This window comes from Pyxicephalus adspersus, chromosome 1 (assembly GCF_032062135.1).
Source record: "Pyxicephalus adspersus chromosome 1, UCB_Pads_2.0, whole genome shotgun sequence".
In the NCBI taxonomy this organism is placed as follows: Eukaryota; Metazoa; Chordata; class Amphibia; order Anura; family Pyxicephalidae; genus Pyxicephalus; species Pyxicephalus adspersus.
This window is the reverse complement of record NC_092858.1, coordinates 32,937,885-32,951,370: the sequence shown is the minus strand read 5'-3', so window position 1 is coordinate 32,951,370 and position 13,486 is coordinate 32,937,885. Positions and strand designations below refer to the sequence as shown.

The window sequence follows — 13,486 nt, the reverse complement described above, 5'->3', positions numbered from 1 at the left end:
TGTGTACTGCTTGTCCAACTATAAAGGAAAGCTGTGATCTTTAATATATTTGGAAAGAAAGTGTACAACATAAGCATACCTGCAGTTGTAATATTACTTTATTTGCCATTCAGTTTGCCGTATATCCAAGAGAAATAACTACAAACTACAAGGCTCAAGGCAACATTTTCTTGGTGCACCAGCTGCTACATAAACCCTACTTTTTGGTAAAATCTCTGCAGTACCTAGCACTGTCCACACATGATAATTAGACTTTTTACCTCTAGTGGCCAAAAGCAGGTGCTTTGTGGTGACTTACTTTCCCTTAATATTTCAACCTTTTTTAAAGTAATCCAGTAGACAACCTGCCTAATAAAAGTCCAATCTAGACCAGTGGTCAGTGTAGCCTCACTCATGGTGGTCAGGATAGTGTCTCCGTACATTGACTCCCATTGGTTTACTGAATTAGTAAGTCTTGGTCATAGAGTAAAGGGAATGGAGATATTTCTAACAGAACTAGAGATAGCGATGATGTACGGCTAGAAAGAGCAGCAAAATCAAACTTCCAATTGTTTTAGAAGACCATACACTGGCCAGGATAAAATAACTTTGTGATTTCTAAGCAGTTGCCCAATGTACCATAGTGGCTCAGTGGGCTGAAGGAGCTACACCTGAAATTTATGTAAACAGAAAGCAGGAGAAAAACATATTTTGTTGGAGATGCTTCTTTTACAAACCACTGCTTTCAATGGAGAAAGTTGTTGGCAGAGGATAAATATTTTTTCAGCAAGTTACTGAACCAAAACTAAATATAAAAGATAACTATACCTTTATTATTAGTAATGGTTGTCATTACCTTTTCTATAGAAAATACTAACAGAGGCCTCCAACAGTTAGCTGCTGTCTGCACAAATGAAAACCTAAGCATTTGGCCAGAAAGTTTTTGCTGTAGAGAAGAATCAGCCAAAGTGAACCCTGAACCTTTACTTCAGCAGAGATCACATGACCAAATGCCAAGACTTCTTGCTAGGTGAGCCCAGCAGAATATCCAGAAAAGGTTTTCCAGACCTGTATTTCGCTTTATTTTTTCATGCATGTCAATACAGGTTCTCATGATATACCATTCAAAACATAAATATATATCATAAACAAGTAATGCTTAACCTTTACAATTTCTCTGATACAGAAAGCAAGATGTGAGACAACTATCCTTCATAAAAATCACAAAAATTAAAAAATCATGCCCCTGTAGCAGGTGCACATCCAGGCAACCTATCCATGCACCCTTTTCTATTGTAAAGCAGCAGGTGCAGACGCACATAAAGTGTGAAGGAGACAAATTCCATTCCATCAAATGTAGGAACTCCGGTTTATACATGGACTCCAACTGTATGAAAATTAATGTAGTAAAAAAGGAGAAGGGGCTTCTCAGGAATGAAGAAACACTTTAAAACAAGGGAACAATGGCAACCTTATGGAACTTTGCCACACAAGTGGTGTGAAACGGCGTCTTTACTAAGCAATCCCTTGGCTACTGCTGAGAACAATCAAACGGCTGTGACATGTATGGAATGTCGTGTGACACTTCATGCCTATTTGTATGTCGCAGAGGGTTTTCTGTAGTGAACATATGACCTAGAACACTAAACACTTTCACCGATCATGTGGTTTTAAAAGTAAAACAGACTTGCTGACTAAATCAACTAACCTCTAGCCTGTGACGGGAAAATTTTGTGTTGCCTATGATTGGTTTTTGTAGATACCTCCTCCACAATTCGTAAAATTAGCATTTGCGTCATCCAGTTTGCATAACAACTAGTATCATCTTATCACAATAAAACATTATTGACTGGTTGGTTATTGAAAACAGAACATAATTGCTCATAGTAACTATTTCCACATCTAATGTTCTTTTGCAAATCAGAGGTGAAACCTGCCCGCTTGCTAAGGGAAATTGTTCTTTTTTCCTAAAGTTTTTATCATTCAGACCCTTGTTCTAGAGACACATTCTTCTTAGAAATTTCCTTAAATAGTACACAATTGTTCTTCAATAGGCTTGTATCCCAGAGTGAAATCACTATGAGATTCTCCGCTGTCATACACAGCTTCTTCCTACATTCTGCTCTCTCAGAATCCAACCTGACAGAAGAAGAGAACCATCACACTACATGACCTCTCCTGGGTATCACACTCATGTCTTCTTCTCTACACAACTTCACACATCTCTTTCCATGTTCCTCATCACTAGAATGAACTGGAATTCCACAGACTTACAATGTCACATATTCTTATATTACACCGTTGTAATGCATATAAAGAACAGCAGCCCCCATTCCATACCGTGGCACAGTTGAAACTCCTGCTTAGCCCTCTCAGCACATCCTGAAATGTTCTCCTAGGCTTCATGGTTACTTGGAGAAGCCCCCGGTTGCAGCTTCCCAGGCTGCAGGGTGTAGGAGCTGTGTGTAACCAGGCTGGGGGGCTGCGCAGGGAGTGGTGGCTGATCAGGGCGGACAGAGGATGTGATGTTGGCCCCCCCCCCCCCCCCCCGTAGTAACAATGCAGGGGTTAATTTGGATCTGTACATGACCAGGGTAGCCGTATAAAAGCATTCTATCAAACACGTTACTATGAAGTTATTATCCCAACTTTTACTAAAGTTGCTCACTTTAGGAACTGCATCCCGTTAAGCAAATTAGCCCATAGCCGTCAGTTGGCAGTATACAGGAGTGATCGTTGAATGAAACAAACCAGTTTGCTAATAGTAATAGCGCTTTTCTCATTTATTCTTGTTTCACAATCCTCAGGTTTGGTTCCTATACATTTGGCGGTCACACATGGGATTCATTTCTTCCATCTAAAGGAAAATGTGTATGAGCTGTCCTGAGCAACCAACCACAATTCATTTATTATTATTAATATTATTATTATTAATAAACTGTGTTTATAAGGCATCAACATATTACACAGTGCTGTACATTAAATAGAGGGTTGCAAATGACAGACAACAGTCAGATATAGATAGTGACACAGGAAGAGAAGACCCTGACCCGAAGAGCTTACAATCTAGGAGGTGGGGGAAGTAACACACAATAGGAGGGAAGATATAGAGTGGTGGAAAGTAGTGAGGGTTTCAGAAGAAGATGGGTAGGCACGTTTGAAAAGATTGACAAAGGTTTTGAGAGCTATTTTAAATAAGTAGGAAGTAGGAGCAAAGCAAAGAGGACGAGGAAGACCATTCCAGAGAGTCGGGGCAGCTCTAGAAAAGTCTTGGAGCCGTGCGTGTGATGAGGTTATGAGTGAGAGAGTGATTAGTAGGTCATTGGAGGAGCGAAGAGAGCGGCTAGGAGTATTAGTAGTAGGAGTATTTTTTTACCAGGTCAGAAAGGTAAGTGGGACAAAAACTGTGGAGAGATTTGAAAGCAAAGCACAGGAGCTTGAATTTGATTCTAAGGTGAAATGGAAGCCAATGGAGAGAACTACAAAGAGATGCAGCGGAAGAGGAGCGGTGGGAAGGACGGATGAGTCTGGCTGCAGCATTCATATTAGATTGTAGAGGAGAGAGTGGGGTTAGTGGAATACCAGAGAGGAGGAGGTTACAGTAGTCCAGACATAGATATAGGAGTGTGTACAAGGAGTCTGGTTAATAATAAACTGTATCTATAAAGCACTGACATATTACGCAGCGCTTTACATAAATAGAGCTATTTTATATAGGGTTTGCAAAGAACAGACAGCTACAAACAATAACACAGGAGATCGGGAGGACCCTGAGGACCCAAAAGAGCTTGCAATCTAGGAGTTTTGCGTAACAAGTTAAAAATTGAAAATGTAAAACTGTTTTTTGATAATAACTCCTATTTTGCCTTCAGTTTCCATACATCAGTCACAACATTTGACTAGCTATAAAAAAAAGTAATGAAGTACTGTCTCAATGTGTTTTTTTAGGCTTTCCTTAGATGCAGCATTTTCCCATTAGAATGCATCTGAACTTTTCATGTCAAACACTGCATTGTCTCAATGAAACACAGGTACATGCACTGCATGGGAAAATACAGTATTGAAACATGTAAAACGTGACAATGGTTTGTACAGTCAAATTGGAAGGTATGTGGTGAGTTAAAAGCATGTTACTAACCTTCTACTAAAAGACTTTAAATTGTATGACCAACTTATTGGTTAGCTTGAATCCAATGTTTCCATAGTTTAGGAAATTAGGCAACTGCCCTTTATTAGTGATTGGTAATTCAAGACTCCCAACAACTAACCTGGGGATATTAGTCCACACATGTGACCTGTAAATATAACAAACCTGCAACAACAGAAAACTAAAACCTGCAGCGAACCAGAAAAAGTAACAAAGATGTGTGCAACCTTCCCATTATCTGCTCAGATGTCATTCCCAGGGGATGAAGCATCCGGCTTCTATCCAGTTATGATGAAAGCTTAGTTATAGTCTACAGACATTGCTGAAAGATTGACAGTGTACTTGACAAAAGAAATCATTCAGATCTGCCAATATATATATCTGTGTGTCAAAATCATTTATAAATCAAGCCATCTATGATCAAGGTAAAGTGGAACTAAAAACCAAAAAATGAGTCACCAGTCACAAGACTTTTAACAAAAAGAGAAAAGCTCTTGGTGGCTTTGTACATTGTGGTGTAGAATCCAGCTTTATTCCTAGAGGTGTCATGAAAAGACCTAGATGCTGAAGACAATGGGCCTGATTTATTAAAGCTCTCCAAGGCTGGAAAGGATACACCTTCATCAGTGAAGCTGGGTGATCCAGCAAAACTGGAACGAATCTGGTGTCGGACAAAACATTTGCTGGCAAATAGCAAATGCCTGAAGAAATCCATTCTAGGTTTGCTAGATCACCCAGGCTCTCTGATGAAAGTGTATTCTCCCCAGCTTTGGAGAGCTTTAATAAATCAGGGCCAATGCGCAAAGATTTACAACGGCGACAAAGATAACTTTTATTGGGGGTGCAGCAGTGAAAAGCTCCTGGACCTGCCATCGCTGCAGGGCCCTTAGTGTGTGCTATACTTGCTGATCGTGGCAAAAGCTCACCCACATCAACAAAGTTTAGTTCTGCTTTAAAGCTGGGTAAGATGGACTTTTCCATGTTTGTATGGTCAGCCTAAAAGATGCTTTATAGGGTCCAAAAAAGAATCTGTCCATGGCCATCACATACTTGAAAAACTACTCCTCCAGATAATGAATGTCATTTTAACTGAATGCTTTATTAAGCTCTTTCAAGGTATAAAAGTAGAAAAAAAATCTAAACTTTCTGATATCTCAGCCATTTATCATACAATTTAGTGCCAATTAGAAGCACTTTACATGTTTATGTGTTTAAAGTACTCAGGCAGAGACGTAATTGTTGAAAAAATAAACTACAGATCGGCTTCTCTGTGAACAATCTTGTCCTCCTCATAGTAGCCACATTCTGCTGAAACAACTGTCCTCTGGTATAAACATCTCAATGGTAAAGGTCAATGGACTACAGGGCCTATTTATTTCTGGAGGTATTTATGCCGTCCATAGCAATCAGTCACATTCCAAATGTCATCTAAGAGTAGGTTGGGCATTGTGAACTACAAGTTATGTGGTTGCTTTAAGCAACAACACATTTTTCTTTTCCTTGAAAATAAAAAATCAACCTAGCATGTGTACTTAACCAGAAAATCCAGCCAGGGCTGGTTCATATGAGCAGTGTTGGGGAGTTCCTACACAAGAATACAATGTTGCATGTGCTGCATTGATGTGCACTGAAAGAAAATAGAATATGTTGTATTTGTGTGCAATGAATGAACTGCTGCCTATAGAAACAAGGTGAAATTTTCACGCAAATTTAGGGTCTGCTCATTAGCACCCCAACCCCACAGCATAGATTTTGTCATGGAATCCAAGGGGTGTGGGTGACATCATTAATATCCCATGACACACTTTTTTTTGCGGGATTTACAGTGCACATGAGACAGAGGTGATATCGCTCAGACCTCCCCAGGGCCACAACAGGTCAGTAATGTCCAGTGTTCCTATTTGCAAAATCTGGGGGCTGCCATTGAAGTGATCCTGCATTAAAACATGCATTTTTAATATATATATATATATATATATATATATAGTGAAACAGGAAAAGATTTTAACAAAATCCTTTGTAATACCAAAGTGTACCTAAACTTTTTTTTTTTTTGCATTTCTGGATAGAGAAGGGTTAAAACCCCTGACTTTGTTACCACTGGTGAGATTTACTTTCTAAAAGTTTCCTGGTGACCTTAATCCCTGATCGAGGAAAAATCTAAAATTCTGATCGCTGAGAGGAAGGTTTTTGTTCCAGTGGGGACATTTGTTCTGTAGACACTTCGGAGAGATACCCTCATAAGTCAAATTGTGTCTGAGGGACAAGAAGCTAAGGATAATATTTCCAACAGGACTTCCAAAAAACACCGCAATTAAAAAACTACAACCCATCTATAGTGTCAAAGGCAGGACATAAACCCACACCAATGTATTTTCCTGAGAAAACTTATGATGAAATACCTGACACTTGGGATTGTCTTTCAATGCATTTTGCTGTAGCTCTAGTGGTTCCTCTTTCTGACTTTCACCCATTACAGGATACAGTAGTAATGTGGATTTTCTGACTTTCACCCAATACAAGATACAGTAGTAATGTGGACTTTAGAATAAGGAACCAATTTGAATTGTGAAATAGTCCCGTAGTCCAGTTACTTGACACGAATATGGCGGACATGAGCCCTATCTACAACATGACAACATTTTATTCTACTGAAATAGATGGTGGTTTGAGTAAAATTACCAATGACCAATACTCATACTAAATATTAAAGACCAGCACAGCTTGTCAAAGCACCTGTCTAAGTCTAAATCACAGTACATTCTCTGGTAACTTAAATTTATATACAAAAGGAGCTAAACTCCAGCAATAATTGAACAGCTCAGTGGACTGTCCTTGGTTACACATACCAGAAGTTGAACATGAAGAATATTCAGTCTTTCTTTTTTGATAACAGAGGTTATATATTACAGGCTTTTGGCCAGGAAGTGAACACTACACATCATTGAAACTAATGTTCCCATGCAACTCTGTTTTTTCCAGATAAATCTGTTCAAGTGGATATGTTCCTCTTCACAGTCTTCCATTTACTGGCACAAAAAGAAAACATATTTTTAAAATTCCTTCACTTCACTTGGCACACAGAACTTTATATGCCTTATGTGTGCAAAGATCTAAATACATTTCACTTCTAAACCTTCATAAGACTTGTAAATAAATATATTTAAAGAAGAATATTTCCTTTGCTGACTAACCTCTGGCTATATCTCCTATTTCCTACCTGCCATATCGCTCAGATCCTGTCAAGCATCGAGAAGAAATATTATTTCACAATTCAATTTGTTTAGATTTGAAAAAAGCATAAATTGTGTCACACATAAATGAAAAAAACAAAACAAACTGAGATGGAGATTTAGTAAAACAACAATTACTAGTAGCACCATGTAATTAGAAAACATTCCGTCAACCATTTCTTAGAGCAAACCTAAAACCTTACAAGTACCCAATGAGCCTGATTTATCAAAGCTCTCCAAGACTAGAGAGGATAGACTATCATGGGGGAACCTGGGTGATCCAGCAAACCTGGAATTGATTTTTTAAAAATCATTTCCTATTATTGGTCAAATGTTTTTAGTCCTGGACCAAATCTAATGCAGGTGTATTGGATCACCCAGGTTCTCCCGTGATAATCTATCTTCTCCAGTCTTGAAGAGCATTGATAAATCAGTGTGTTTACTACCCCTTTGTTGTGCTGATTTATATTCAGCAGTTAAAAAAGTTTCATATACACACCTAACAATTAAAGCAAGCATAGTTTGTCTGACAAACTCAGTTGTAGCCCTGACTGCATGGATTGTTTGAGTGCTTTCTCTAAACAGGAAGTTTGTTTAGTAAATTAATTATCCCGCATGCTGGATAGTGGGAGTGCTCACAAGAGCACCAAGCCACAACTACAGCCTAAAACAGCTGTAAGATCAAAATATGATCATGTGGTAGGAAAGGAAGAAACCTTTAGCCCCCATAAGGTGTATGCCTTAAGAAACACATGATCCATGGTCTATTGTGGTATCATTTATTTTCAATGACACCCTAATCACCTTACCAGCACACCGTCTGTGAAAAGCAAAAAAACAAGGCAGGTTCAGTTTAATGCTTTAGGATGACAGGCAGACCAATACCAATGAATGAGAAGGTGTCAAGATGTAATGGCAGAGTAATGTAAATCCAGCCTTATTCACACTGTTCCATGAACACTGGGACCCGACATTACTTAATTCTGCCCTGAGATATGATGAAAGCTCAGGACGCAACCATTTACAGCATTGATATGCATTAAAAAGTATACCCCTCTAAACTTATGTACAACACGTTACCAATACATGTCAATGAACACGCACACGTGTAAATCCTCCCATTTGTGCACAGAAGGAAAAGGGTGTGCGTATAAAAAATTGGAAGAATTTAACTGGGCATGTTTAATTGAAAATCTGTTTTAGATATTTGCGAGACCTTCTCAGTTAGCTGCTTATACTATGGGCGCATGAATCAAATTCTTTTCTAAAGCAGAACCTGATTTGCAATAGGCAAACCCGCCTGATAATTCCTCCAAACTGCATATTGCCTAAAATAAACATTACACCTTATGTTTTACCTCATAGTCAATTATACTATTGGAGAAATCCTAACACCCAAAAATGTTATTTTTATGACATACAAATTAATATTATTCCATTCATTATTACTACATTCCAAAAAAATCCAAAGAAACCTATAAAAATAATGATGAAATTGGGGTTAAGGTGATCCTAAACTCTGGTTTACAAAACGAGTAACAATGTTCAGCTATGTATTAAATATAGATGTATTTGAAAGACACTGAACATATGGTAGTAATTTGCCTGAAACATGATTTAATACCATTAGAACATGACCTGTTGTAGGGTTGTATGGCCCCATCACCTGATCAAGTCATTGAAAGGAAATAGTTTTTTTTTTTTTGAAGGGTGGGAGACATAATATACAATAGTATGACACTTTTCACGCAAAGAGCCGTTTGGCTAATAAAAATCACTGTAAATAGATCCATACTTGTGGAATTTGCACATAATCCAAACTCGAAGAATTTTCCACAAACCAACATGTACATATGTTTTTAAAGTGATCCTGTTATTAGAGAAACATAAAAGCCTGTGTGAGTCCAATGCCAGCATTTGTTTAGAATGAGGTTAGACATCACAACCAAGAGATTTCATTTTTAAGAGATCACCGAAGGCCATCTACTTGTTTCTTTCACCACAGATATCCTTTAAGGATATATCATACAATTTTCCTATGGTCTTTCATGTGCTTCTCCATTCTGTGCATTCAAACAAGAATGATTTGCCAACTTTTCCAAAGTCTGGATTTTGGTGTTCCCTTTCCATAATTTAGTTTTGTCCAGCTTTGCTCTTGATACACTTTAAATGATTTAAAGAAAAAGAATATATAGTGCTTATATTTACACAAATCACATTCTAGTTTCAGTATAAATAAACACAAGCGCACTTTATTTATGAACATCCACTTTGCATACCACCTTTACAACTTTGGTACATTAACCCCACATTCTGCAGTTCATATGCTAGATGTTAATGCAATAAATTACCACATTTTTATGCTAATAAAAAATCGTTATCATTGATAATAATAATAACAGCAGCATAGGCTCAGTCTCCTGACCTGACACATAAGCAATAAAATCCCTGAGGTCCATCAGAACTATGTAAAGTATCTCATACCATGTACCATATCCAGAAACCACTTCCACCATTGCTCACCTCATTCCCTTGAACCCTTCTCACACCACTGCACTCCCCTCTACATCTGCAACTCACCTTGGAACCCCCTTACACCTCTTCAATCCCCGCATAACTGCAGCCTCTTCTTAATGTGCAACCTACCTCAATCAGGGAAGCAAGGAAAGGAGAGAATCCACCAAATTACTGAGTTAGGGTCCACAAAGCCAAATTTGATGAGTTTAGTTTGGAAGGCACAGAGCTCTAACCTTTACCTATTTGAAGATCTTTAGGTTGAATGGGAATACGGAGAGCCAGGCTTTCTCTTTTACTACAAAGCCTTATCTCAAAAATGTTTAGCTAAATGGGCACAAATTCTCACATACATATTCCAAAATCTTATGTAAAGCCTTCTATGAACAGAGCAGGCAATTATCACACAAAGGGGATGGCCACTACTCCATAGCAATGTCCAATTTTAACAAGCTCAAATTGGTTTTTTGGTCAGATAGTCACAAACTTTGGGCTATGTGGTGTCAGTTCCAATGCTGTTGCTATAGAATGAGTTTTGGTGCCCTTTGGATACAATAGCTCACTGTATTGAGTAGGTGGAGATAGTACAGAGGAGTATGTTAATTGGAGTGAAATTTAGATCTCATACAAATGTTTCTTTACTAAATAGATGTGCATGTTAGATTCTTTAATTATCTAGTGGTGTATACATGAACCAGTGGAAGGACTCGTGTTTGGGTCAAGCTGCACTGCTGATCAACTTCTATTCACCTTAAACATATACGGTACTTCTCCTCTAGGAATACTGATAGGTACAAACTCATTCCCCATTTTGCTGCTTCAGAAAACAATATGACTAATGCTGTGATGACATAAATATTTTGCACACAGATTTCTCTCAATGAAGTAAACACCCATTAGTAAAATTCAGCTTTAGAAAAACTTGGCTGAGGTACGATAACAAAACAAACATCATCCAAGAATTTTTCTTGGATGTATTGGAAGTATTCTCTTATTCATTAGATAATCTACAAGGAAAAAAATGCAATACATCATTTAGAGCAGAATGCGAATTCAAATTCCATATACAGTATATTACACATAGCAAGGAATGCTAATTTGTTAAAGACACAAAATATGCGCATGTGTGTGTGTATAGAATGGCACTATATAAATGTCCAAAAATAAATATACAATGTAAAAAAAAAAAATGGGACTTTCAATGGTCAAATACAATATTTTGGTGCTTTAAAATATTACACTGGGGAACGCATTTTTTGTTAAGTTAGATCTTACACTTTTTTACTAATTTTTGGGTGGTGAATCCAGAAATGACCCCAATTTTTGCTGTCACATCGAGTTTTTACGATACAGGGTTCCCTTTTTGTCAAAAAACATACAAATTTTACATTCAATGAAAAAAAATAATAACTTGAATGTACTGTTTGTTTAAATTTATTTTGTTCATACAAAGGATTTATTGTTACTCTGTGACATTTATTTTTCAGTAAAACCTTTCCAAATGAATCGGGTAAGCGGTTAAGGTACGAATTTACTAGATTGTAAGCTCTTCGGGGCAGGGTCCTCTCCTCCTGTATCACTGTCTGTATTAGTCTGTCATTTGCAATCCCTATTTAATGTACAGCGCTGCGTAATATGTTGGCGCTATATAAATCCTGTTTATTAATAATAATAATAATAATAATTTACGCCTATAGCTTTTCCTGTAGTGTTCAGTGTTAGGACAATCCCCCCGGATGCTCCAACAATAGTCAGCCATCATATGTACATCCCATCTGGACTGATACTGTCCCTCCATGACCTTCAAATCTTGGTGGAATTGTTCACCGTGCTCATCACTGACTGCACCAAGGTTTTCCAGGAAGTTAGAAAGATGGTTATGCAGAAAATGCACCTTGATGCTCGATTTCTGTATAATTATTTGCTCGTGAGTTTCCAAGAAAGTCTTTGACAATGGCTTTGAATGATAACCAAGCATTCTTTTCGACTTCTGACATTGTCTTGATGAAATATTCATCTTTGATGAGTTGCCGAATCTGTAGACCATCAAACACACCAGTGTTTTTTTTTTTCAATTGACAGGCTAGGAGATGCCAAAATGAGGTACTTGAAACAGTCTCTTTAACCAACTGCTTCATCAGACCCAGCAGAGGTGGGATTATAATATTCTTTCTATCAACAAGCAGCTCATGTAGAATGTTTGGATCAGCTGGTTTTAGGGCAGATCTTGGAGGCCAATTCCTTTCCACCCAATGCCTCTCACTAGCTCTGCTGTCCCATATGCACAGATAACAGGGATACTTGGTGTATCTGTGGTGCTGACCAAGAAGGAAGCAAACCATTTTAAGGTCAACACAGATGACGCAATTGTGTTGGTGATATTGCAACAACTCAATGACTCTCTTTATGTCTGCATATTCTTTACAAAGAGAAACTGAATGGCCATTTGGGACTGGCCCAATTATATTGCCATTGTGAAGGAGGGGACACTTTAAGCTCCGCTTTGAGGTATCGATGAATTGTTGTCATTTAGTTGAGTTATAGATTGGAATTCCCAATTACTCCATTAAACCAGGTATTATATGACAATACAAAAAGCCACTATCAGTTCCAAAAGTACTACAGAAAAACAATTTCTCTGGTTGGAAAGTACAATACCTTTGTTTCTTTTTCAAGTAAATTTTTCTCCCTCAGTCTTGATGCTAGGAGTTCTGAAGCCTTCTTCGATAGTCCCAAATCATGTGCTAAATCACTCAACTCATGCTGATCAAATCCCTTATCAACAGAGTCCTCTTCAATTTCAAACTCTTCATCATTGTTGTCACCTAGTTCTTCACTATATTCATGTTCTTCCAGAGAGGGTAGAGTAACGAAAACCGGCACTGAGATTTCATCTGAATGAGCCACTGGGCGTATAGCCGATGGTAGACTAGGATACTCTGTTACATTTATTTTTCTTGTTATATCCTGACGTTTTAACTATACAAAAGTAACAGTCACTGTAACGATCTCCTGGCTCTCGACAAACCATAGGTATATCAAATGACATCTTATCACGTGTTCCCTTTGTCCACATTCGTAAACCTCCGAAACACTGTTTGCACACCTTATGAGGGGCCCAAGACTTATCTTGATCACCAAGTTAAACTTTAAAATATACCAAATAGGCTTGCTCTACAAATGTGCTGATGTTCGCCCCTTGACTGGGAATGGTGAAACTATCATACAGATATATAACAAAATGAATCAGGGTTGTTTAGGCACTTACGACGAGAAACAGCAGAGACAGACATGACCTGAAAGGAAATACGTGTGTAAGTAGAAAAATAAATTTTCCTTGTTCACTACGTAGAGCAGCGCATAACCTCTTACCACACTGTCTTGCGTGTAAATGAATAGCCTATACAAATCCATGCTACAGTAACCGCATTATTATAAGCTGTAGAGAAAAAACCTGTTGTAATAGAAGAAAACTAACTGCATTTTCAGAATCATCATACCTATTTTAGTGTAAATAAACTTAAAAATTGAAGTCAACAAAAAATTTGTTCAAAATTGTTCCCGTGTTATACCGTATTTTTCGGACCATTAGACGCTCCGGACTATAAGACGC

General features: G+C 37.9%; 1 protein-coding gene across 3 annotated transcripts in view; it reads right to left on the bottom strand.

Moving 5' to 3' along the window:
* TNS2 (tensin 2) overlaps positions 1 to 13,486 on the bottom strand; it is a 102,816-nt gene that overhangs the window by 51,638 nt on the left and 37,692 nt on the right. Inside the window, exon 1 of one of the 3 annotated variants that reach the window (XM_072405681.1) lies at positions 2,320 to 2,468. The exons of the other annotated variants lie outside the window; for them this stretch is intronic. Coding sequence (XP_072261782.1) covers positions 2,320 to 2,385 — 66 coding nt within the window. The 5' untranslated portion in view covers positions 2,386 to 2,468. Of the gene's footprint in view, positions 1 to 2,319; positions 2,469 to 13,486 lie in introns of those variants that run through there. 3 annotated transcript variants of the gene reach the window in all.